Genomic DNA, 23,747 nt, shown 5'->3' on the forward strand with positions numbered 1-23,747 from the left:
GTAGGAATATATAAAACCAATTATTTAAAGGTCATTATTTTTAACAATCATAGAAACTGAAAAATAGAAAAAGAAATTCTTTAAACGCGTTTATAATTTCCGTCGTGAGACAAATATATATCTTGTATATACATATCTGGATTTGTTGAAAGCGTACAAAAATGTTTAATTGCAATATTCAAAAAAAATGTTAGGGAGTGTTTGTTTGCTAAAGGATATTTAAATAACATACATTGGGAATATAACGATCGCTTCCAAATAGAGAAACGAATAGTCACTCGGAAAATACAGTTGTTGAAGAAAATTCCGCTTAATTTATTTCGCTGGTTCTTCTCAGATCTGGTTTTTCTTTCCGAACTGGTGGTAGATTTTTGACAATCAATAATTCAATTCCTTAATATTGATAAAGATTTTGCCTTTGAATTGAAAAAAATTCAAAACCATTTTTTACTTTGTGAAATAAGCCCAAATACACTCCTTAGCAGAAGATATTTGAACCAGCATAGATATTTATTCTTCTACTATCAAATTAAACAAAATAGCGCACCGGATCTTAATATGAATTTTGAGATATTTTTTTGCGGATTGGGTTCATTAAATGGCATGAAACCAGTAGTTACACATTTTTAACACACCAATAAAACACATTAATTCAACGCGTGTTCAACTATACTCTCCAGCTGTATTATATATGTAGGTTGTAGATGTAAATATAATCTTATATATACAGTAGCAGCCTGTGAATGTCCCACTGCTGGGCTAAGGCCTCCTCTCCCTTTTTGAGAAGGTTTTGGAGCTTATTCCACCACGCTGCTCCAATGCGTGTTGGTGGAAAATCTTATATATAGTAATACAATTTTAAAAGGAACGTTATTATAATAATATGACCCAAATACGAATAAAATATTTTAGAACCAGAATAAGTATTATCAACAAAAAGTATGATTACAAACAAAAATATTTATCACATTTATTAAATTAAAACATGAAAAAGATGCCCAGATAATAATATAAATTATGCAAAACTATATACTTACCTCATTTGTAACTAAAACTGCGAAAGACTAATTTCAATGAATGTCGTAATATTACCAACGTGCAGTTAAGAAATTGTTTCTTTGTATACTTTCCTTTGAATACAATATTAACAATCTTTGAAAAGACATTGTTACATCGCGTTTATCCTTTCTTGGGCAATATCCCATTGATGCGATCTCAATAACGCTGTTTTCAATAATAATTATCTATCCACTCAGTCAATAATGGTAACCATTGCATAATAATATGTACATAAAAGTAGTAAGTAGTCACAATTAGAGGTGTAAATGAGGAAAACTGAAGAATAATAGAAAATATATTTAATGTAGCTGAGTCTATTAAGTACTCCACGAAATGCATCTTAAAACTAGCCTTTATACATTTGAATATGTACGTAATATTAACAAAATAACTTTACTGTTCAAAGTTTAGTTCCGTAATTGTTATTTTTTTTTTCTTTTAATAAGTGTTACAAACGTCATATGAACATTTTACTTTAACAGCTTAAATTAATTATCTATATATAATTCGCTCCTTACAAATAAAATATTAAAACTCAAAAATTTTTTTTTGATTAAATAGGTATAGTATATATGTAGATGCTATATTAAAATCGATTTATGTATTAAAGCAATTACAATTAATTAACTCCTTTTGATGCAATATCATTTGTAAGGGCATCGTCCTGTATCTATTAAAATTATATTCACAATAATGTAACATTGAACAATTTAATTAATTGTGTAGGAAAGTGATAAGCGCATAGCGTCAGTGCGGCGGTGGTGTATACGGTCTTAGTAAACTACCACGAATTACGTTCTCGCTTCATTATTGGGAACTCGTGGCCGGCTCCTCGTGAGTGATCATGTGATTGTGATGAGACCACTTAAGCAAATAAATACCCGGCTGCTACCCGCGAACAACTATTGTCAACATTTGGTTTGTTTACGAACAATTTATTGGAGCGTTATAGTTATGTGAAGTGAAGAATCGAGTATTTATTATGTTACATAGGTGCGAAAACCATTTAGATATCATTACTAAAACGTCTCAATAAATTGAATAATATCAATTGATTGCCATTAATTTACAAGTGCAAAAAATATGTACCTGACTAATTTATTCTTTTGTGACAATTTATTTCCTTTTTTATCTGCTATTTTTTACCATTTTATGATTTATTTAATACTTTAATTTTTTAAATATGAAATAGTCGTACTAACCAACTTCTACCCAGACGAGATCTTGTAAATCATCGAAAAATTTGCACATCTATACTTTAATTTAAACCATTGCGTAATTATTGAAATTAATTATTAAGTTGTCAACAATAAATTACATGCAGATCAAAAGCACTTGATCCACCCGTACACTACAAGTATTAAAGGCATTGGTGAAAAAAATATCATATCCAAATTTATTCACTAAAGAAAGTACAAATTGCTAAAAATTGTTATACCTTAAGCTTAATAAAGCGCTTTTTATAAATCACAAAAAGTCCAATATTCTAGATAATAATTTCTACCTTTAAAATGCCTTAAGGCATACACTTAAAATAACGAAAATAAGCAAATAAGCATAAAGTAAAACTGTATTAAAAATCTTGTGGGCGCTTGAATAAACAATTATTATTATTCGTTTTATAAATTCTTTTTCGTTGTCTAATTTTATTTGAATTACAAATTTATAACGCTTATACTTTAAAATAGCTGTTAATATCGAATACATTTTAAAACAATAATTGCTATTAAATAATAGCAACACAATGACGCCAGCAAGTCATGACTAAATAATTCACATTTACATATATATTTGTGCGAATTTGGAATTATATCGCAGTGTCTATCTTCACAAGTTATTAACGAATTGACGTATCACTGATTTCATTGTCGTTACGAACGGACAACTTAACACTTTACTTAGGTTTTGCGGTGGAAATAATGAACCTGAAACATATAGACATTATTTCAGTATTCAGTCTGCAATAGAGAAGCGCGCGCGCGAACTAACCATCGGCAAAACTTAGCTTACAAATAAAAAAATATATATCTCGTGTTTGGTTAAAATGTGCAAAGTTAATTCCCTGAGGTGCGTTAAATATACTTTTATTATTTTTATTCTGTTATTTTATACTTAAAATATTAAAATAAATTTATGTATTTATATTTATTCAAATAATACGTTTTTAAAGGAAATATTTTTACTATTTTTTAAATTTCTATTTTTGTCTAACTTTGATGGTTTACTTAAACTGTTTACTAAATAAGAAATCGGTCAAACGTGCTATATTTTTTTAAAAAAAATTTAAGTATATTTTTTTAAAATTTATTCAAATAGATTATGATAGCACTGGTAATATAATAATATCATTTTAGAAAGAAAATATTAAAAAAAAAGAAAATTCAACACTAGGAATTCGATAAAAATGTGTTTGAATTGAAGACTTGAAAAACTTTGGGTAAATAAAAGTGTCACTCGTTGATAATATAAGAATATGTTAGACAAAATTCATATAAGTATGGAAACATTAAAAACCCCTTTTAAAATATAATAGTTTTTACTATTTAAGCACATGACATTTATTTTGCTCAGTTTAATCGTTGTGTTTATACTTTAAAACATCAAGTTTTAATACATTATTTTAATCTTTGATTCAATGAAATATACATTAACTAGAAAAAAAACAAAATATCATTACATATTTAACTACCTATCTAGTACAGTATTTTTTTTATTAGTCTGTTTTGTTAAATTCATGACACGGATCAATTTAAATTTGTTTAATGATACCTACAACACAACATAATCATTGCACATACTATTTCAGTAATATATTTTGGTGTATGTCCAGTTTTTATAAAGTGTTGTATGTAGAAATTAGTTAAGTACGACACATAAAACTTAATTAAATAATACAAATTGTCTTATATTATTAGTTTTAAAAACGTATAATAAAAACATAAGATGAGAAATTGTTTGTTCGGTTTTAAAATATTTTTATGAGATACTTTTTTTTGAATAACAAATCATCCTTTTTATATTTATTCCGTGTGGTAAGTAGGTATCGAATATTTTTAAATTATAAAATTTCAATATTGCAATTTCAGGTTCGCAAAACAAGCGTCCGAATGACTGCGATAAAGGAATACCCTTTCGACCTGAGTGATTTAAAAAATCAAAACAACGACACACGTACATCGAAACCAACCGACCAACTATCATCAAATCAAGTATTTACAATAACCCCAAGTACTCCCTCTAACGACGGTAAAAGAAAAGTTTCTATCATGGCCGACGAAGGAAGCAAAGATCGAGAAAATCTGCCTTCAGAACGGTAAGACTTATATCACTAAACATAAAAGAATATTTGAATATATTTTAGAGCGTATTAAAATAATTATACAGCATGTACCTTTTAATAATTAATTTCAACACATCAACAACTTTTTGGCAGCAATTTATAATCTGTTAATATAAATGAAAATGAATGTTTGTCCTCTATGCGTCCCTATACCATTTATTCGACTGTGATGAAACTTTGGGGAGTAGTTCTCTGTACATCCGCAATCTGACCCAAACAAGTAATTTTCTATGTGCTTTTGACCTTCAATATAAACGTTTTATGTTGACGCACACTCTACCCGTGTAAAGCCGGGACTGGTCGTTAGTTCTTAATGTTTTACACAAATATATATACATTTTTATAATATTTCCATCAAATAATAACTATCAGTTGTAGTTGCTTACAAAAATAAAATGATATTGTGAAAACTGAACACTGAACTGAAAACGGTTTTATTGACCTTTGACAAAATAAATTGTTAAAACCGTTTTATAAATTAGTAGAATAATTGTGGTATTATGTTAATCAAAGTTTACGTACTATGGATCAAACTCGAAATATATTTTATTCAAATAATCTCTAACAAGTTGTTTATCGTCATTTTACGAGATTGAATTAAAATTTACGTTCCCACCGGCTCGGAATGGATTCTTCAGAAAATAGTATTTTAAAAACTAAAACTTTACCATATTTTTAACACAAACGTCGTTATTCAATGTCTTTCTTATGATGAGTTTGGAAATAATGTGTATATCTTTACTTAATTTAACACAAAACGAACGAAATTTGCAATTGCGTGTTATATTATTATTTAAGCGTCACTCCTCAAGAAAAATCTTTTTCTTCCGCAAAAAAAAAATTCTGTACAACAAATCCTATCGAAGTTATGTTTAATATTCGTAATATTGTATAAATGTTACAATTAGTACAGTATGACATGAAGCCAAAATTATATATAACATTTACTGGAATACATTTTTCTTATGTATTTTAATCCATATCGTATATTAAGTTTTATCTGTAATTTATAATTACTCTAAAATTATATTTTATTACAACATAAGATTTGCGATGAATTAACCATGTCTTCAGGCTTTACGGTTTTTCGTATTCAATATTATAATTACTTCCGAGTAAAAGATTTCAACGCTCTTACTGATATATTATTTCTGCCATATTCAATGACAGAAAACAGTGAAATAGTTTTAACTTCTAATATGAAAATTTTAAATAAATTGGAATGTAACGTTAATGTTAAATTGGAATGTAATACTATATTGCAATTATACTACGTTAATATAGATTATTTTATTTGTTTCTTATAAATAATTATTTCTTTCTTCAAATTATTTATTATTATCAAAAAAATATTATATGTTTTGAATCTTGTACGTCTTATACCTTTAGGGAGTAATACTAGACTGATACAGTTGTATGCTTTACGTGCTTTATATTAACTTGAATGCGTACCCACTCATTGCTGTAACACAATAACGTTTAACTTATATAATTTACATCCTTCTCTTACAACCATCACGTGACTGTATTTTATGAAAAGCAGTATCATTGTCCAATCTGCTATGACCCGCGCAGACGGACTGCTTCTTTAAGGTCTTGTTTGTATTGCAACTGTTTTAAGCTGGGAGAGGAGGTCTATTTAGTTAGACGTTCCAACATTCGTTCACGTACGAAACAAAACGTCATGACTCACCGAACAAGGCTGTCGTAATGTATATACATACTTAAGTCACGTGCTTGTTCGGCTAGTTATATATCATTAAAATTATACTATGAATTATGATTGTCTATAGTTTGAAAGCCTTAATTCGATTATTTGTTTCAATCACATGATGTATGATCCAAACATATTAAAATGTACAAAAGGTAGGTTAATAGTTTCAAATTAAAAGAGTACAAATAAATAATTATCTTTTTTTATATCTTTATGTAAAATATTATGAAATAGTAAATAAATAGTAGTAGTTTTAACCGCAATTTTTTATTCTTGTATATAGTAACTTATTTTTAGTAGGCGCTTTTACATTAGTAATATTATTTGGCGTAATAAATTCTATTTTTAAAATCAACCCCTGTTATTTTTCCCTATCATAACTTTTGTTTTTCGTTTTGCTGTCTATCATACAACAATGAATTATACTATTGCTAAGTGTTCCTCCGAGTGCGATTGCGTCAAATTTATTTTCCTACTTAATGTGCAGTCCAGGTCCCAAATTACGAGTACAAGTCAAATTGACAATCGGTTCAGTAACAAGTATATAAGATAACATAATATATTTATGACGGAGTTACTTAAGCATTTATAGCATCGGTACTCAACCTGTTTTGGGTCGCCCACTTAATGTTACTTTATTTTGAACTATTTTTAATTTTAAAGGTTTTTATTAACACTAAATAATTTGAATTAAACAACTGCGAGTGGAAGCGGATTTTGCATAAATCCGTTCATAGTTGTTTAATTTAATTTGTACCAATCCCGAAACCTAAGAAATCATTACTAAAATATTTACATGTTTGTTAATAAAAGGTTGAGTATCGCTGATTTGCAGCAATAAATGTGATTGTTTTTATATGTATCAGATCACAATAATAAAGGCAAATAAATATTTTATAATTCTATACATCTTTTTCATTTTTTTTCATAAAATTTCAATTACTTTTTATGTCATTGCTCGTTTATCTTGCGTATCTTAAATAGACAAATTATGACAATAAATATTGGTAACTATTTGATGTTTTTAAATAAGCAATTACTTATACATACATTTTTTTTTTTCATTAATTTCACAATATACACACGCTTTTTAATTCCAGACGTATTTAAAGTCGCTAACTGTATCGGTATTACTTTTTGCACACAAACATATATTTACTATTTTTTTTAATAAAACAGCGTATAGTTTCTATAACAAAAAAAAGTTACTGTATGTAGTCAAGTAACAAGCATAACGAGTTTTATAACCTGAATTGCTATTTATTGTATTACAAGTCCTACCTATAAATATAATTAATATTACGTTAAGACGTATGTGTAGAATAAACGTACGTAAGTCGTATATATTGTAAAGCGAGATTTTTTTTTACTTGTTTCCATGTGGCGACGATATTAATTGAGCTAATTATAACTATACATTATCCTTTTTCCTTACATACACTTTTCCTTTCTTAATTTGAACCACATTTATATGTATGGTATAATGTGTGGTCACTGGTGATAGAGCTTTGTACAGCTCGTCTGGATAGGTACTACCCACTCATCAGATATTCTACCGCAAAACAGCAGTACTTGGTATTGTTCTGTTCCGGTTTGAAGGGTGAGTGAGCCAGTGTAATTACAGGCACAAGGGACATAACATCTTAGTTTCCAAGGTTGGTGGCGCATTGTTCATGTAAGCTATGGTTAACATTTCTTACAAAACCAATGTCCGTTGGTGACCACTTACCATCAGGTGGCCCATATGCTCGTCCGCCTTCCTAATCTATAACAAAAATTTGTGTGATAAATGTATTTGACATTTTATAAATTGATACGACAGACAATTAAATTAATTGAATTATCTAATTGCACAAAATATCTAATAATTATAATATTCAATAGTAAGTACATATTACCTCGTCAAAATAAGTAATTATTAAACTGCATCGAGGTTCTGGATTCGATTTCCGGTGGAGTCAGTAATTAAATTATTCTACTAAGGTTTTCTGAGCAGCAGTTAAGAGTTAGGAAGTTGGTAGTGTTCCCTTCCAGTGTCTCGTAAAGCACGTTAATCCGTTGATCCGACGGCTAACCGCTCGTCGGTCGTGTCGATCTGTGATCCCAACAACAGCTAGTTGTGAAGACAGCCATGACTGAAATTAAGTCAGGAAAACATTATTGTCAATAGCGGAAAATATTCTCGATCGTAATTATTATTCTACCGGCCGTGTAGGACTTGGCCTATAGAATGATAATATTCTTCGATGAATCAGAATATTTCGATGACGAGCGTATGATCAGAAAAAACAATATTAGAATATTCACTTAAAGTTCGATTATCGATTATTTTATTTCATGTATTTCAAATTCTCGGCTTACTTATAAACGTTCTTTAACGGGTGTTTATTTAAATGCTCATCTCTCTTTCCTTCATCTCTTTCTTCATCTTTCATCATCATTAGGTCTGAGAAGACACGACCCACTCATCACATATACTATCGCTAAAATGCAATACTTATTATACTATTGTTGTGTTCCGATTTGAAGGGTGAGTGACCCAGAGTAACTCGTCGATCCGGTACAGGCACAAGGACCATAACATCTTAGCTCCCATGGTTGGTGGCGCATTAGCGGTGGAAGGGATGATTAATATTTCTTACGGCGTCAATGTCTATGGGCGGTGGTTACCACTTACCATCAGGTGGCATATTTGCCCGTCCGCGTACCTTTGATATACAAAAAAACATTGATCTGATATTTGAAAGAAGACTTAATACTAGATAAAGCCGTTACAGTTTAATCAAGTATTATTTAACCAAATATAACTTATAAATTATTTATTAATATTCGCATCTCATTAATGAAAAAATAAAATCATTTAAAGTTTTCTTACAAAATCTTGATCATGAATAAAAAAATTCAAAAAATCATGTCTACGAAATACAATTAATTAATAATAAAAAAAAACTAACAAACGCCTCGCAACAACACATATGCCTCCCGCCATATTAGTTTTTTGATGATGTCACATGACATATGATGTAACAACCTATGACAATCCAGACATTTTTGTCAATTTCGTAATCGGATCTATCACTTTATAATTGATTCATAATATAATATTGAAAAAGCGCTAGTATTAATATACTGGGAGATAATATATAGAATATGTAATAACCCGCATTGGAACGACGTGGTGGAATAAGCTCTGAGGCTTCTCCTCGAGAAGAGGAGAAGCCTCAGAGCTTATTTACCCGACCAAATATGCGTCAAACTTGTGCTAGGGGAGACGATAATAGCTAGGAAGTCAGAATCAAACCTGCCACTTTCAAATTACTGCTCGGTCCGCACATCATTGAACTAAACAGTTTACAAAAAAAACATCAGTAATACTAAATATTTATTTACAAATGATTTAAATCAATAAAAATTCATATATTTACTTTTTCTAATATCATAACTCCATTTACTTTTATTGCTATTTTTTTAACAACTACAATAATTAATGAGTCGAATAGCAAAACATACAAACTTTCATGTTTATAGTTTGACAGTAAGATATAGAAAAAAGGTACCTTTTCCATATATGCATACGACATCCATTGTGGTGAGAAAGAGGAAATTAAATAAGTTACAACTATTATTATATTTACTTACCCATTTTTTTTTCACGCATTTCATGGGGGGAGGAACTGGGTTATATGGGATTCTTACTCACTAAAACCACTGCGATGGCCATCTTCGGCACGAATCGGAGAGGCTACGGGATCGTGTTGATATAACGCATCCGCGGCCGCTCCCGTGCTTTGCTCCGCTCGTGGCTCGGCGGAGCTCTCCTCAGGGAATATTTACTTTCCCAATATTAATTTGCAAACCCATCCGGATGGGTTCTGGGTTCAGCTCAACAGTTATTTCACCGCCAAAAAACAATAGGTTGTATGCTTAGTATTACTGTGTCCCAGTACTTTACAAGAACATCATAGAACCCTTTTATTATTTAGTAATAGGACTTTATCGAAACTCGTCTAGGTAGATAACACTTACCCATCATATATTCCATCGCCAAACAGCAATACACCGTATTGTTGTGTTCCTGTTCGAAGGGCAAGTGAGTCAGTGTAACTGCAGGCACAAGGTCAAAATATCAAAAAATCTTAGGTCCAAAGATTGGTGGCGCATAAACGAAGTAAGTGATAATGCTTTCTACAGTGCCACTGTTTACCAGCGGTGGTACCACTTGCCATCGGGTAGCCTAGTTGGTAGTTTGACTCCATATTTTTATTTTATTTTTTAATATTAACGAGCCACTTACCTTATTCACGTGTACCATTTGCTCATCATTTAAAATATATTTTATTACTGTGTATAATAATATTTAACATTTACAAATCTAAAGGATAAAATAACGTCGATTTATGATAATACTATTACTAAAAGTAAATCTTAACACACTTAACACACAATTAGGATTTTTTATTTAAAATGACTACTGATTTAAATAATAGAGACTTACAACTTGAAACACATAAATTATAAAATAATCATTCGAAGCAAATAATATTAAATCTTTCCGTACATATGTATGTTTCTGTGAAAACCATGAGAAATAGGTTTCAGCGATACATGTGTAACGTATCCGTCTACTTTTATGTTTATTTATATATACATTTATATTTCAAATACATCATGGAAAGTTTCGTGAAGTTTATTTGACTTTGAAACCCGACCATGGCTTGACAAGGACTCACTTTATTGTCGATACAATCAGCCAAATCGGGGAAGACACCCATTTTTTGAGCTGATTGTATGAACTTGTTTTGGAAACTTAGATATCATTGATAAAGCAGTTTATTCGTTTATTTGAAACGCGAACGTGACAAATCGTCAAATCGTGTCGTTTATTACCATGGATTTTTTGTAAGCCGAGAAAAAATATTTTTTTATATATATATACTGGTAGAGAAAAAATATAGTCCATGAACCAAAACGAAATTTCTAGTTCTAATTAATTTAATAACGTTTTTTCTTGTTTTGTTTCTTTACGAACATATTTTAGGTAATTTGAAGGGTGTATATTGTTCAATTTGATTTTAGAAAATATTCTGTTTTGAAATTCTAAAGTTATGGTCGTGGTCACGTTGTGCTTACGTAATTCAAGGGCTAAATTCATCCTAGCAATTCAGAGAAGTAATAGCGTCAGCGTCATGGTACTACTACGCCCCAGGATTATCGAGTTTTATTATATGTAATTCAAGTTTTAATTTCAGCTTATTTTTTGTTTTTTTTTTTATCTAAATGTTAAAAGTAAAATGACAACCCATAAATGTCTTGCCAGCCTCGTCTTTTCTCCTCTAAAAGAGAAGGTTTGGAGCTTATTCCTCATATTGCACTGCGTGTTTGCTCACGGAAGCTGATTTCCTCGCGGTTATTACCTGAAGGTAAATAGGTCTATTTTTTCTCTTCCTAGGGAAAGTCTATTTGAGAAAATCTACGAGGAAGTCTCAGTTATACTTGTCCAGTTACAAGCCCGCGATGTCAGTTAAGATTTATGTAATCTATCCAACAGGTCTTAAATAATACAATTTAATTGAAAATAATCTAATTTTTTATTTTTTTATTATTGAAGATTACAATCATACAAATTTAGACGATAGCATAAATGCGCCATACCAGTATTATTGTTATCGGTATATATACCCACAGCCGGTAAACATTACCGCTATTAAAATACCTACGAAGCTCAACCTACCAACTATGTCCTATTACTCCTATCGCACAATAGCACATTACGCATGCATCTGAACAATATTTAGCATTTGAATTTTATGTTAATTATGAATGAGAAACATGACTCGGATAAAATCGTAGAAATTATTATTTAATTTAGCGAAATTAGATAAAAATATAATTAAATTATAACGAGAATTTATGTGGATGTTTTATTTTACCGAAATTATCAAAAAGTTGCGGAAAAGCTTATTTATAAATACGCCATTAAGCCCTACCTCAATCTTACCTCGAATGCGGTAGACCTGTATCATACTAACATAATGGTTGTAAGTTAAAATTGATAGTAGTATTCTAATCTAAACATGTAACTGAAATAATGATTACTCATATATTCTAAAAATTAATTTGAGGGCTTAAGTAAAAATAATTGAAGAATCCGTTTATAATTTTCCTTATTAAACCTTTTTCCTAACTATAATTACCGACTTCACCCCATGAAATTAAGTATAATTTTATATCAGTGTACATATTTGTCAGTTTTAATTATTTTATTTTACTTAAAACACGATTTTGTAAGCATTCAATTATTAAAATCGTAGACAAAATTTTCAAATTAATAAATAAAGAGAAATCTTGTAATAGTAGAAATCTATATTTAGTTAAATGACAATTAAACAAACGTGTATTATGTTAAATATATTAGTATATTTTTTGTTTCTTATTCATCATTAATTCTCGGATCTGCAAACAGTATTTTTTTAGTTATTTATAATTTATTTACAAGTAAAAATGTGCGGCGTAAGGAAGTGATTAGGTTCTTAAAATACTGAACCCCATAAATATTTCGTATCATAATATACTTACACGATGTCTTTGTTATATTTTAACGTTTCATGGCCATTCGACATGGATGGGTTCCTATTATTTGTTCTATCGCTTGCGCAGCTACGTACACATGCTATCATAAATCGATGAAAATTTCAGTCGCTTCGTAAAATTAAAACATATCTCATTTAATTTTTCAGTTAAAATTAATATAATATAGCGCATTGCATACAATAAATAAAACTTATATTTTTACGATTGATTCTTACTAAAAATGATGGATAATAAAAAATAAACTGAGGACTCGAATCTTAGGAGTTTTGAATTGTGTCGGTGTGTGTAGATAAGCAAAAAAGTGACGATGGTTGCGCGTATAGTGGCACACGAGTCGTATTACAAATGTTTAAAGAGGAATTTTAAACAGTCAGCTCATAGTCAGCGCGTTCATTCAGTCTGTGTTCACTGTTCAGTAGCTCGACACTTCATCAAGATAGAGGCGCCTTTATGGCGGTGCTTAAGTATGGCTTCCTATATCTGAGGGTTTACATTCGTGGTTAAGCCATTTTTTGCACGGCCAATGACCGAGCAGCCGGCCGGCGAAACTGAGCGCACCGAAGCAGTCACGTGTCCGGGGTGAGGCGCGGCGGGCGGCTTGACTCGCAGCCGAACCTTCTCTTATAAGATGCACACTCGCCGCGACATAGGTGTGGAGCGTGCTGACTCGTACGGCATGCCCCCGCGCAAGCTTCTTGTAACACACGCACGTTAATATCCTAGTTTATTAAATAAGACTCACTGAGTGCCATGTAGGATGTCTCACAGCAGCTTAAGTTGTCACTATGACAGCTATCTTCCATCAGACTCATCCCTCGAAACAGATGCACTCACTAACCGACATTGGTAAGTTTAAATATAACGTTTATCATGTTGTTAATATTTACAAAAGATATATAAATAATTCAATATATTTTATTAGTAAATTATTACATGGTTTACATTTTAGATCAATTAAGCGCTAAAGCGTGTAAGCTTTAGATAAATTTGTGTATAAATATTTCATGTAGTACTAGTACTAATGTACAAAAAAGACATTATTTTCTTCGACCGAAGACAAGGTGACTGGTTACAGTTTTTTTTTTAAATAAAAAAAATACTATTAAAACGAGTGAGAACATGACAAATCATACCTTTACAATAGATTTGGGCCAGCTGCTCAACCTTCACATAATTGTTACCTTACCTTAGTCCTAGGTTTATTTTCCATTGATATAAATTTAATAAAGCGATCGCAACCGTGACATTTAGAATCATTCACATGTTGGCACGTATTACTGTACCGGTCACATAGCGTACGCACTGGAACACACAAAATCTCCAATGTGACCCACATATGATTAGTCCCTATTTATTTTTAATGATATGACGGTATGGTGACTCGACATGTCGCCAGTCGCCTATCGCTTATCAACAATCCTTCCGTCACACAGACAGTAGCCGATAAACTCGTGTTAACCACATTCGCCATGACATTCGCCACATTAAACAATTATTATTATCAACATTGACCCATAATACTGCACAGTTTTTAGCGATAAAACTTTTAGTCATGCATCACCTTGTATTACAAGTTGGCCAATAATATTGACCATGTAATAATAAATTATAAATAGTTTTATTATTAATGGTAAATAAAGATAATTTTAATTATTAAGGCAACTTTTATTAATTTGCTCGTGGTTTAACCTCTAAATGATATTTTCCTACTGAATAACATTTAATAAAATGTAGATATAATCGTCGCAATCACTGCGATTTAAGTATACAAATGCATTTATATATTTTTATACTTATCGATAAAACAATATTATAGAAAAAAATATCGTGTAACAACGAAACGAAATATGTGTGGATCGAAGAAGTATGCAAGATAAATGTGTGTCCCGATAACCTAAACCCATTCTACCCACCTTACTTTTTACGCCATGTTTAATAAAGCACACACAAGACTAGCATGCTCTTCAGCTGTACATATTTTCTAACTATAATATAAGCATGCTCATTTCAGTATAGAACCAAACTTGTACAGTGCACTCAGAACAAACAAATTTCACCAGTGAATAGGTTTCAGGTAGCACGATCAATAATGAAACAAAACAAATTTATAAGTATACTCGAAACAAGGACGCTTATTTCAATCAATAATTTCAAAAACATGCTAACTAAGTAGCAAATGGTAGAAATGATAACATGCTACCTTAATAATAATTAGTATTTTGATACTGTATAATATTTATTAAGACTGTTTTTAAAACAGGACATAAAACTAAATTTTAATACAATAATATCAGAAAGATAAAAAATAGAACTACATATTGATTAATCGACAACTAAAAGTGATCTAAATTCAACTTATTTATAGAATAAATAGAAGGTCAAGAAATACAGGTACCTACAGTCTTATTAGTTTGAACCTTCGTAATCACATGCTACTTGTTTTTATGGGCAATGCTGTTTGGCCTTATGCAAGTACATGGCCTAGGAACTTGGAACTTGATAGAAATTCTTTATCTATCCTTCAATAATTAACCATCTTTTATTTTATCAACGCTGCAAGATCGTTACATTTTAAATCGAACACGATCATTTCTAAACGAATGCTACTTCTTCACTTCTTTTCTTCACTTATTTTTTTACTTCTTTTTATATAGGTAGGTATTACAAAGTCAATAAATTATTATTTTGTAGTCTTCCTTAGAACACCATAACAAATGTTAAAGGTTACAGCGTTTTCTCTTTGTAAGTTATTCGTGCATGAAATTATGAAATCGATTCAATCGAGCATATTATTTAAGTATTCTCATACCTCGTGGTATTAGATTTGATCCTTAAGACGTGAGAAGTGCGACAAATAAAATTGTGACCCCAATTTGAATCTTGTTATTTTTAATTAAAACTGGTTTTGGTGATCGTTTAAGTAAATTAGTTTTTAAAAAGTTGTATCGTAATTTGGCGTTGCGCCAATAATCTTGAAAGTTGAGCGTACAACTTATTTCATCATTATCTAACGAAATTGTAAATAATTCTATTTATTAATTACAAGTTATGTTTACAGGAATGGCCGAATATCAGCTCAAGCAGAAGGGCCATCGCGCCGCAAAAGTAATCTTCACAATGCCATGGCGGCAGAAATTGATACATCATGGGGTAACATTCATTTTAAGTATTTAGTAATTAAGAAGACTTAGAAAAGATAATTTTAGAAATCTTCTCGAAGTTTTGAACGTTGACTGAAATAAACTTTACTATAAGTATAAAAGTGATATATATTTTATTATATATATTTTAGTATAAAATAAAGTCAATATAAATGCATTAAAAACGTAAACTTGAAAATATAGTCCTTTCGCAAAAAGTGACATAGGTTTAAGTATGCCTCCAGTTTTTTTTATTTAATCTTTGAAGAAAGTGTACAATACACTTCCATTTTGCATGTGAAACAAACATATGTTATAAATGAACACCTGTAATATCACACGCTTAAATCCATCATAGAATGCACTTTATTGACATTCAACGCGAGTTAACTACATCTTTGTTCTTCAGATCGACCAGCCCACATCGAAGGAAGATATAAGAAATACTCAACAACATCTTCTATTTATTCGAAGAAAGCTTTATCACATCAAAGTGAACATATCGAAAGGTAACAAAACAATAATCCATTCGTTTCACACGAATACGCCATATATATGTTTATTATATAAGTAATATTAAATATGACTGTTTGAATAAAATCAATAAGCTTTGAATTTATATGACAAAATGCTTCATTATTCATAGATCCTGGTGGTACGCCTGCTGTCAAAAGTGTCACACAGAAGAAACCGGAATTCCTTCTTGGGAACCTCCTCACTGGCAAAAAATATGCCCTTATCCTTTGTGTCCTTCTTACAGGAGGTTTGCTCAAAACTTATCTATATTACTTATTGGTGAGTACCTATTGTCTTTTGTTTTAAAAATCATAAATTGTAACTTTTATAAGATATATATTATATGACTTACATAACATTGAGGTTTATTGTTTATGTGCGTGTAATTTATTTACACTACCTGTGTACTCAGACTCATTGTTGTTAATTTCTTATTGCGCATTATTTTGAATTATCAAATCGAAATAAAAACGTAATTATATTAACATGTATGTCTAAACCGAACTATAATTTACCATAACGGTCTCGTGTACAACAAAGATTTTAATATTTTTCTATACTGATAACTTTGTTTGTTGTCATTGCGGATATTTAAACTAGCGGGATTAATAATTATATATTATTTTAGTGGTGTAACCGCATCGATTGCCCATTTGCTAGCTTATAGGGGTGCAGATCATGAGAACCTGGGTTGGGTACAAAAAGTAATATTATTGGGTTTTATCTCTCAAGATCTTTAGTCTCTTGGAGCTAATTTCGGAGCGTATTAAGTACATTAAACCGTGGGTCCTGCGCCTGATTTTATCCTATAAGTATTATAAGAGTGCTAGATACACTTTTGTGTAACGTAATACACTAAAATATCTCCCACGCAGTTGGCTCACCGTTAAGAATTACCATTGTGACCGAAATTAGATATAAGACATTTTCAACAAATCAGTTAAAAATGTTTTCTCTTTCAGGTATAATGGTGTGGGTATTGGTATGGATAATATTAGGGGATACAGCGGCGCCAGGTGGCCAACTATTCATGCTGGCCGTACTTACTATTGCCGCGCACTTCGGAGGCTGGCTTATGATGAAAGTTACTACGCTGCCACCGCTGATAGGCATGCTTATTGTAGGAATAATCATGAAGAACATCGGATTTGTCAATTTTGATGCGGATTATCAGCACGTCGCATCCTACATACGGTATGTATAATTAAACCAGTAACCAAAAAAATGACGTGTAATTTCCGTCACTGTAATCGTCCGACAGATCGTTTGTACCGCATATAAATTAACGATTTACATTCGCATAAATCGAATAGCTTAGAACTACACCTAAAGTTATTACAATAATATTATATAACTATTTTCATATAACTTATTCAGTGATTAGACATTTTATTAAATGTCTCGTCACTGAATAAGTTACTATTCATTGATTCCGTTAAATGTGTATATGGAGGACATATACACATTAAATAATTACATGTTATGCAATAATAAACACTATGTAATAATAGTTTTAAATATAAAAACGATATCATTTAATAATTCTTAAACGACCATTTACTAGGTTATATGAATATAATGACATGAATCTTATAAATTCTATATTTCAGAAAAATTGCCTTAACCATTATTTTAACACGAGCGGGTCTCGACCTGGATCCAACTGCAATGAAAAAATTCTTCTTAACTGTTATTAAACTTGCATTAGTACCTTGGGCAATTGAATGCGGTCTTTGTGCCGTTATGTGCAACCTTTTACTTGGATTGCCTTGGGACTGGGGTGAGTCGATATAAGATCATTAATAGTGTCAAGATAAAGCATCGTGTGTTGACCTTATTTCTAGCAGAACAATTGTTTCAGCTTTCCTCCTGGGATCGATTTTCGCTGCAGTATCGCCGGCGGTAATTGTTCCCTGCTTATTCCGTCTTCGGGAAAAAGGCTACGGTGTATCTAAGGGAATACCAACATTAGTACTTGCAGTATCGGGTATCGATGACGCTGCCAGTGTTGCTATTTTCGGCATTGTATCGTCTATCATGTTCTCCAGTGCTTCTCTTACTACGAATATTATTCAGGTATGTTTGATTAGACAAAGTAACTTATATATATTAAATATTGTATTTTCACTATGATAGCGTCAAATCTTTGAAATTTCAGGGTCCACTTAGTGTTATAGGAGGTGTTGCTTTTGGCGTGTTTTGTGGATATCTCGTTAAATACATTCCGGAAAGAAATGATGCTTTCTTAGTACCAATAAGAGTACTATTACTGCTTACTGGAGGTCTTATGTCTGTGCTCGGCTCCGAAGAAATTGGCTGGGGTGGCGGTGGTTAGTATATTTTATTTATATATATAGTATTTTTATCTCACAAAATTTTGTTAACCAACTTAATGAAAAGGGGTTTTATGTCTTTTACCTCAAAACTCATTCATTTATAAACCGATTTGGAAAATTCGTTTTAAATTAAAAAAGAAATGTCGGTTTATTTTCTTAAACAGATAAATATTGTTTCATTCGTTTGTACATAAATATGATATTTATAAAACTAACACACATTTTACTTATTCTTAATTTACCAATGATCAAAACAATTTTTAAATAATTAAATCAATAAAACACAACAAAGTTCAGTTTTTCCGAAAAAATATTGTTTTCTAACTTGAATATAGTTTCGTTAAACGATTCATTAGTAACACACATGCGTATAGCGTGATTGATTCATGATTGTATGCACACTTTTAGATTACCTCCTATGTACTTTCACTCGAACAATACCATGTTATAAGTACAAACGGAGACACGCAATATAACAGCGTGTAACAAAACCCTCTCATTTTTGTATTATTTATTTTCTTTTGCAAGTTAGTTCAGTATAGGTTTTTTTTTTGTTTTCTGTTGAATTCGTTAGTGTTTACATTTAATTTGAAACATGTAAGTAAAATTTAAACTAAAAGTAAAAATGTAACAGCTCATTACTTTCCCACTGATGGGCTGAGGCCTAGTCGCATTTAGAAAAGAATTATTAAAGCAGCACCACGTTGCTCTATTTCGGTTGGTGGATACACATTTTACATATTTTTATCCGACACATGCAGGTTTCCTCACAATATTTCCCTTCGCTAAATACGAGATGAATTTAAAACACTCATTTTGCAAATGAAAATTCAGTGCTGCCAGCCGGGTTTGATCCCGAGGATTGCGGGATCAAACCCTGCTGTTAAGATTACTGAGTCATCTCAGCTACATAATCGGTATAATAGACCGATTTATTTATAAAATTATTTTATATTTAAACGATTGATTCCAGGACCACTAGCCGTAATAGCTTTTGCCTTCGTGGCCTGCAAGGAGTGGGTAGAGCAAGGATGGGAACTTGATGATAATCCCGTTGCCACTGCATTCGAAATATTCTGGATGTTTTTCGAACCTATGTTGTTCGCCATTACTGGCGCTCAAGTTGTTGTAAGTTGAACTTATATTTATCTTAAAGTAATGCAACGTCAGTAATTATAAAATCCAGGAAAAAGGTAACGGATAAATCGAACTAAATAATTGTTTTTTCTTTAAATCTTAGCTGTGGTAATTGAACGCAATTGACTGTTACTAGGAGAATTGTATTTTAATACTGACGCTCAGATATTATTATTAAATTATCTTTCAACACATACCGCTGACTAGGGTTCGCACAAAACAATATAATTTGTAAAACCGTTTTTTAAAAACCTTTAATCTATAATAAGGAGTCTATATTTAAAGCTCAAAAATTAAAATTCAAAATACAAGTAAAAGGCTCCAATATTTTAAATATTGCAAGAAATGACCTTCAGTCACCGGTTAGTTACTTCCGAATGGATACTAACAATACAATTTACGAGTCAACTCTTGATTAAATGAAAAGTTGTTTCTTAAGCGTTTATTCCTCGATGGCACAACAATGGTTATATAAAAATTATAGAGTTAAAGTAAAATTTAGTTAGAAATGTATTATTATTATTCTTCACCAATACTATAAGATCGAATTATTGTATATTAGGTTATTTTATATTGAATTAAATCATAATATAATACATTCATTAATTTTCGCTAGTAGCAGTGTTATATGATTGATTTTCAGATTAAGTATCTGTTTTTGATCACGTATGGATGCTGAATTTATAGATATTTATTTTGTAGATATATATTTATGACTAGGCAGTCATAAATATATATTGGTTATACGTTGGTCTAGTGGCTAGATGTGAGGCCGCAGACCCGGAGGTCCTGGGTTAAAATCCCAGTTCGGGCCAATAAAAAGTTATTGGGTTTTCAGTTGAAAATTCTCAAAAACAGCCCGGAGTCTGGAAGTTGGAAGATGTGTACACTCCCGTGCCTCGTAAAGCACATTAAGCCGTTGGTCCTGCGCCTGAACTCTTTCCGGTCGTGTCGGATTGCCGTCCCATCGGATTATGAGAGTTATGAAATAAAGAGTGCTCCTATGTTTGCGCATACATTTATGCACTATAATATATCCTGCGCAGTTGACTAAACCCTCTTGAGATTGGCCGCCGTGGCCGAAATTGGTCTGGAGAATAATATGATTCCTTTTATGCCCTGTAACTATTATGTGTCTGCTTAAAATTATTGTATGCTAGAATATCATTTGTTAAGCAAGAATTTTTTAATTGTATATTTAAACGCTGCGTCTTTTATGGTTATTGGCTTAAGACGGTCTTGTTGAAAACATTATAGCATTGCCATTTGGCAAATACCAATGTCAAATAACGTTGTTAAATACTGAGCTACCTAGTCGTTTTTCGTTAAAATATTATTCCACAACACTATTTGAAGATCAATTGCAGTCATAAAGTTATTAACGTTTGTAATAAATAGGAGCGGAGTCCTGTATATGTCTATCAGTATATATATAAATATATCTGGTTTATAATTCTTTATACGCTAAATACGTTATTTTAATTTTATTATCCTTGGCTAAGTTTGTTATTGACATTTATTGCCTACCTGTTATAGGAGTTTAAAAGTAAACCCAGGGCTCTGATCTGAACTTACTATCTCTAGTTCCATCGTGGATCCACGTGCTCTATACCATCTCGCCTGACTTCCCTTACAATTTAATTACTATATTATATATTTTAGAGCATGGTTTTCACGTTTACTTGTCTTTATTTTTCCAGATTGCAGACCTACCTCCTCATTTAGTGTTAGTAGGTGGTGGGATCATCGTCACCTGTATTGTCGTTCGTGCTCTTCTCACCAGTGTCTCTGCGGTCCGTAGTAATCTTAACATGAAGGAAAAGATTTTCGTAGGGCTTGCTTGGATGGCTAAAGCCACTGTTCAGGTACATTTTATAAAAATATTATTAAGCTTGATGTACTATTTCATTGTGTTCAAGAAATATACGTCTGTTATTTGAAATATTCAATTTCAAATACCACAGGCAGAGCAGCAAATATAGTTCACATTTTCAGATGTCTGCCCTAATTCAAATGAACTCGATTTACTATTGTAAAATACTAGTAGATTTCCTTGTCCTTATAATAGTTTTATGAAAAGTCTAAGGTTAAAAAAACATTTGATGCATATTTACATTTTGAACATGTGTGCCAAAATAAACGGCAAACGAGTAAAGTAAATGAGATTGAGTTATTTTATCACCGTTTATAATCCAACCAAAATAGTGCAAAAACTACTGGGTAGTTATTATAACTCTATCCCTACATAAAAAAAACCCATATAAAACGTGTGCGACGGAGGAAAATGCAACAAATTATAGTAACTTGTATAACAATTAAACATATTAAATGTAAATTTCATTTATAGGCTGCTCTAGCACCGGTTGCATTGGATGAGGTCCGCAAAATGACACTGGATGATGAAACAATGACTGAATTTACGAACTACGCTGAAATCATCATCACAGTGTGTATTATGTCTATCGTCATCACAGCCCCACTTGGAGCCATTGTCATCACAATCACAGGACCGAGATTGCTTTCGAAGACTTCTAAGCCACCTGTACTTGAAGGTAAATTCTATGTCGATTATTTTGTTCTTGTTTTTTATTTTAAAACTATTATTTTAACGTTATAATAAAAATAAAATCACAGTAACATGATATGCGTTATTATTAAATTTACAAACATTCATTAACATTATTTTCTTATTTTTTCAAATTTCACGAAAACATTTTTCATCTTGATTTTATGACTATGATATGAGTACATTCTACTTTACTATATGCACTAAGCATAGGAGAATTTTTGAGCTGAATCCTTGCGAAGATCATAATGTGATAGATTATGTCCTGGTGTATAGAAGAAATGATTTGGTTCCATGTAGTGGTTTTGGTTAGGAATATTATGATATCTCGTACTATTTTGGGAATCTGTTTTTATAGGATAATTAGACGGAAAATATTGCTGTGAATGATTGGAATTATTAACAGGATAGCTATGATAACTCGATTGAGTACCATTTTTATAAGATGGGTTTCTATTCGTGTTTACAGAATGGTCCATCGAGTTATTGTAAGACCATTGATTTTTATTACCTCTGTTGAATGAATTACTTTGATTGTACATTGGATTCATTGGAATTGAACTGCTTGGCCACGATCCTTTCTGCGGGAGGATTGGAATGTTCAAACGTGTAGTATTGTGTAAATTAGTTGGCGTCCATTGATATGGACCACTTGTATTGTTACGTACAGTACTAGTTGTAATATAAGATGGATAGTTTAGACGTGAGCCATTTAACGCTGATCCTGGTAGATTATTTTGATAGTTGTTCATTGTACTGTTTATTCGTTGATTGAAGGTATTGTATGATTGATAATTTATACCGTAAGCTGGAATGCTTGAAGATGTTTTATTAAGCCATGGTGCCTTGTGTGTCGTATTTTGCGAATAAAAAGATACACGTTCAGTCGCAGGATTTAAATTATGATGCATATAATTCGGCCCATAACCGTTTAAAATTAAATTACCAAGAGGGTTGTATTGAGGGGTTTTCATTGTTTGATTTGTAATTTGATTATTATAATTAAAATAATTAGGCTTAGAAGACCAGTTATTTTGTGGTGCAAATGTTGCATTTGGATACAGAGGCTTAGATTGGTTGTAGGGCCTCGGAGCTTGATTTTTATTCATAGTAGATGCATTTCCATAAAATAAATTTTGTCCTGGTGATTGTGCTGGTCTAAAACTAACGGAATTATATGGTGGATAATTATAAGTTGTATTTTGAAATGTTCTTCGATAAGATACAGAGCTATTGTTAACATTTTGGTGAACAGGATAGTTATTAAAATTACTCGTATATTGTGCGGCTCCATATTGCTGACCTGCTGGTTGTCTATACGGTGTGGGATTAAATTGCACGCTCGGAT

At 31.3% G+C, this 23,747-nt stretch overlaps 1 protein-coding gene across 6 annotated transcripts in view; it reads left to right on the forward strand.

Annotated features, from left to right (window-relative positions):
- Positions 1–23,747, forward strand: part of LOC126780290 (sodium/hydrogen exchanger 9B2-like) — a 45,936-nt gene that overhangs the window by 19,623 nt on the left and 2,566 nt on the right. For 4 of the 6 annotated variants that reach the window (XR_007670473.1, XM_050504621.1, XM_050504652.1 and 1 more), the window contains exons 2-12: positions 4,146–4,372; positions 15,763–15,854; positions 16,254–16,353; positions 16,491–16,639; positions 17,323–17,554; positions 17,971–18,140; positions 18,222–18,436; positions 18,519–18,690; positions 19,670–19,824; positions 21,534–21,698; positions 22,181–22,385. Coding sequence is in view for 5 of the 6 variants with exons in the window: in XM_050504621.1 (XP_050360578.1) it covers positions 4,146–4,372; positions 15,763–15,854; positions 16,254–16,353; positions 16,491–16,639; positions 17,323–17,554; positions 17,971–18,140; positions 18,222–18,436; positions 18,519–18,690; positions 19,670–19,824; positions 21,534–21,698; positions 22,181–22,385 (1,882 nt within the window). In the remaining variant the exon portion in view is untranslated. Of the gene's footprint in view, positions 1–2,943; positions 3,127–4,145; positions 4,373–13,103; positions 13,551–15,762; positions 15,855–16,253; positions 16,354–16,490; positions 16,640–17,322; positions 17,555–17,970; positions 18,141–18,221; positions 18,437–18,518; positions 18,691–19,669; positions 19,825–21,533; positions 21,699–22,180; positions 22,386–23,747 lie in introns of those variants that run through there. The other 2 variants (XM_050504645.1, XM_050504659.1) reach the window with 2 other exon arrangements.

This window comes from Nymphalis io, chromosome 3, assembly GCF_905147045.1.
Source record: "Nymphalis io chromosome 3, ilAglIoxx1.1, whole genome shotgun sequence".
Taxonomy (NCBI): domain Eukaryota; kingdom Metazoa; phylum Arthropoda; class Insecta; order Lepidoptera; family Nymphalidae; genus Nymphalis; species Nymphalis io.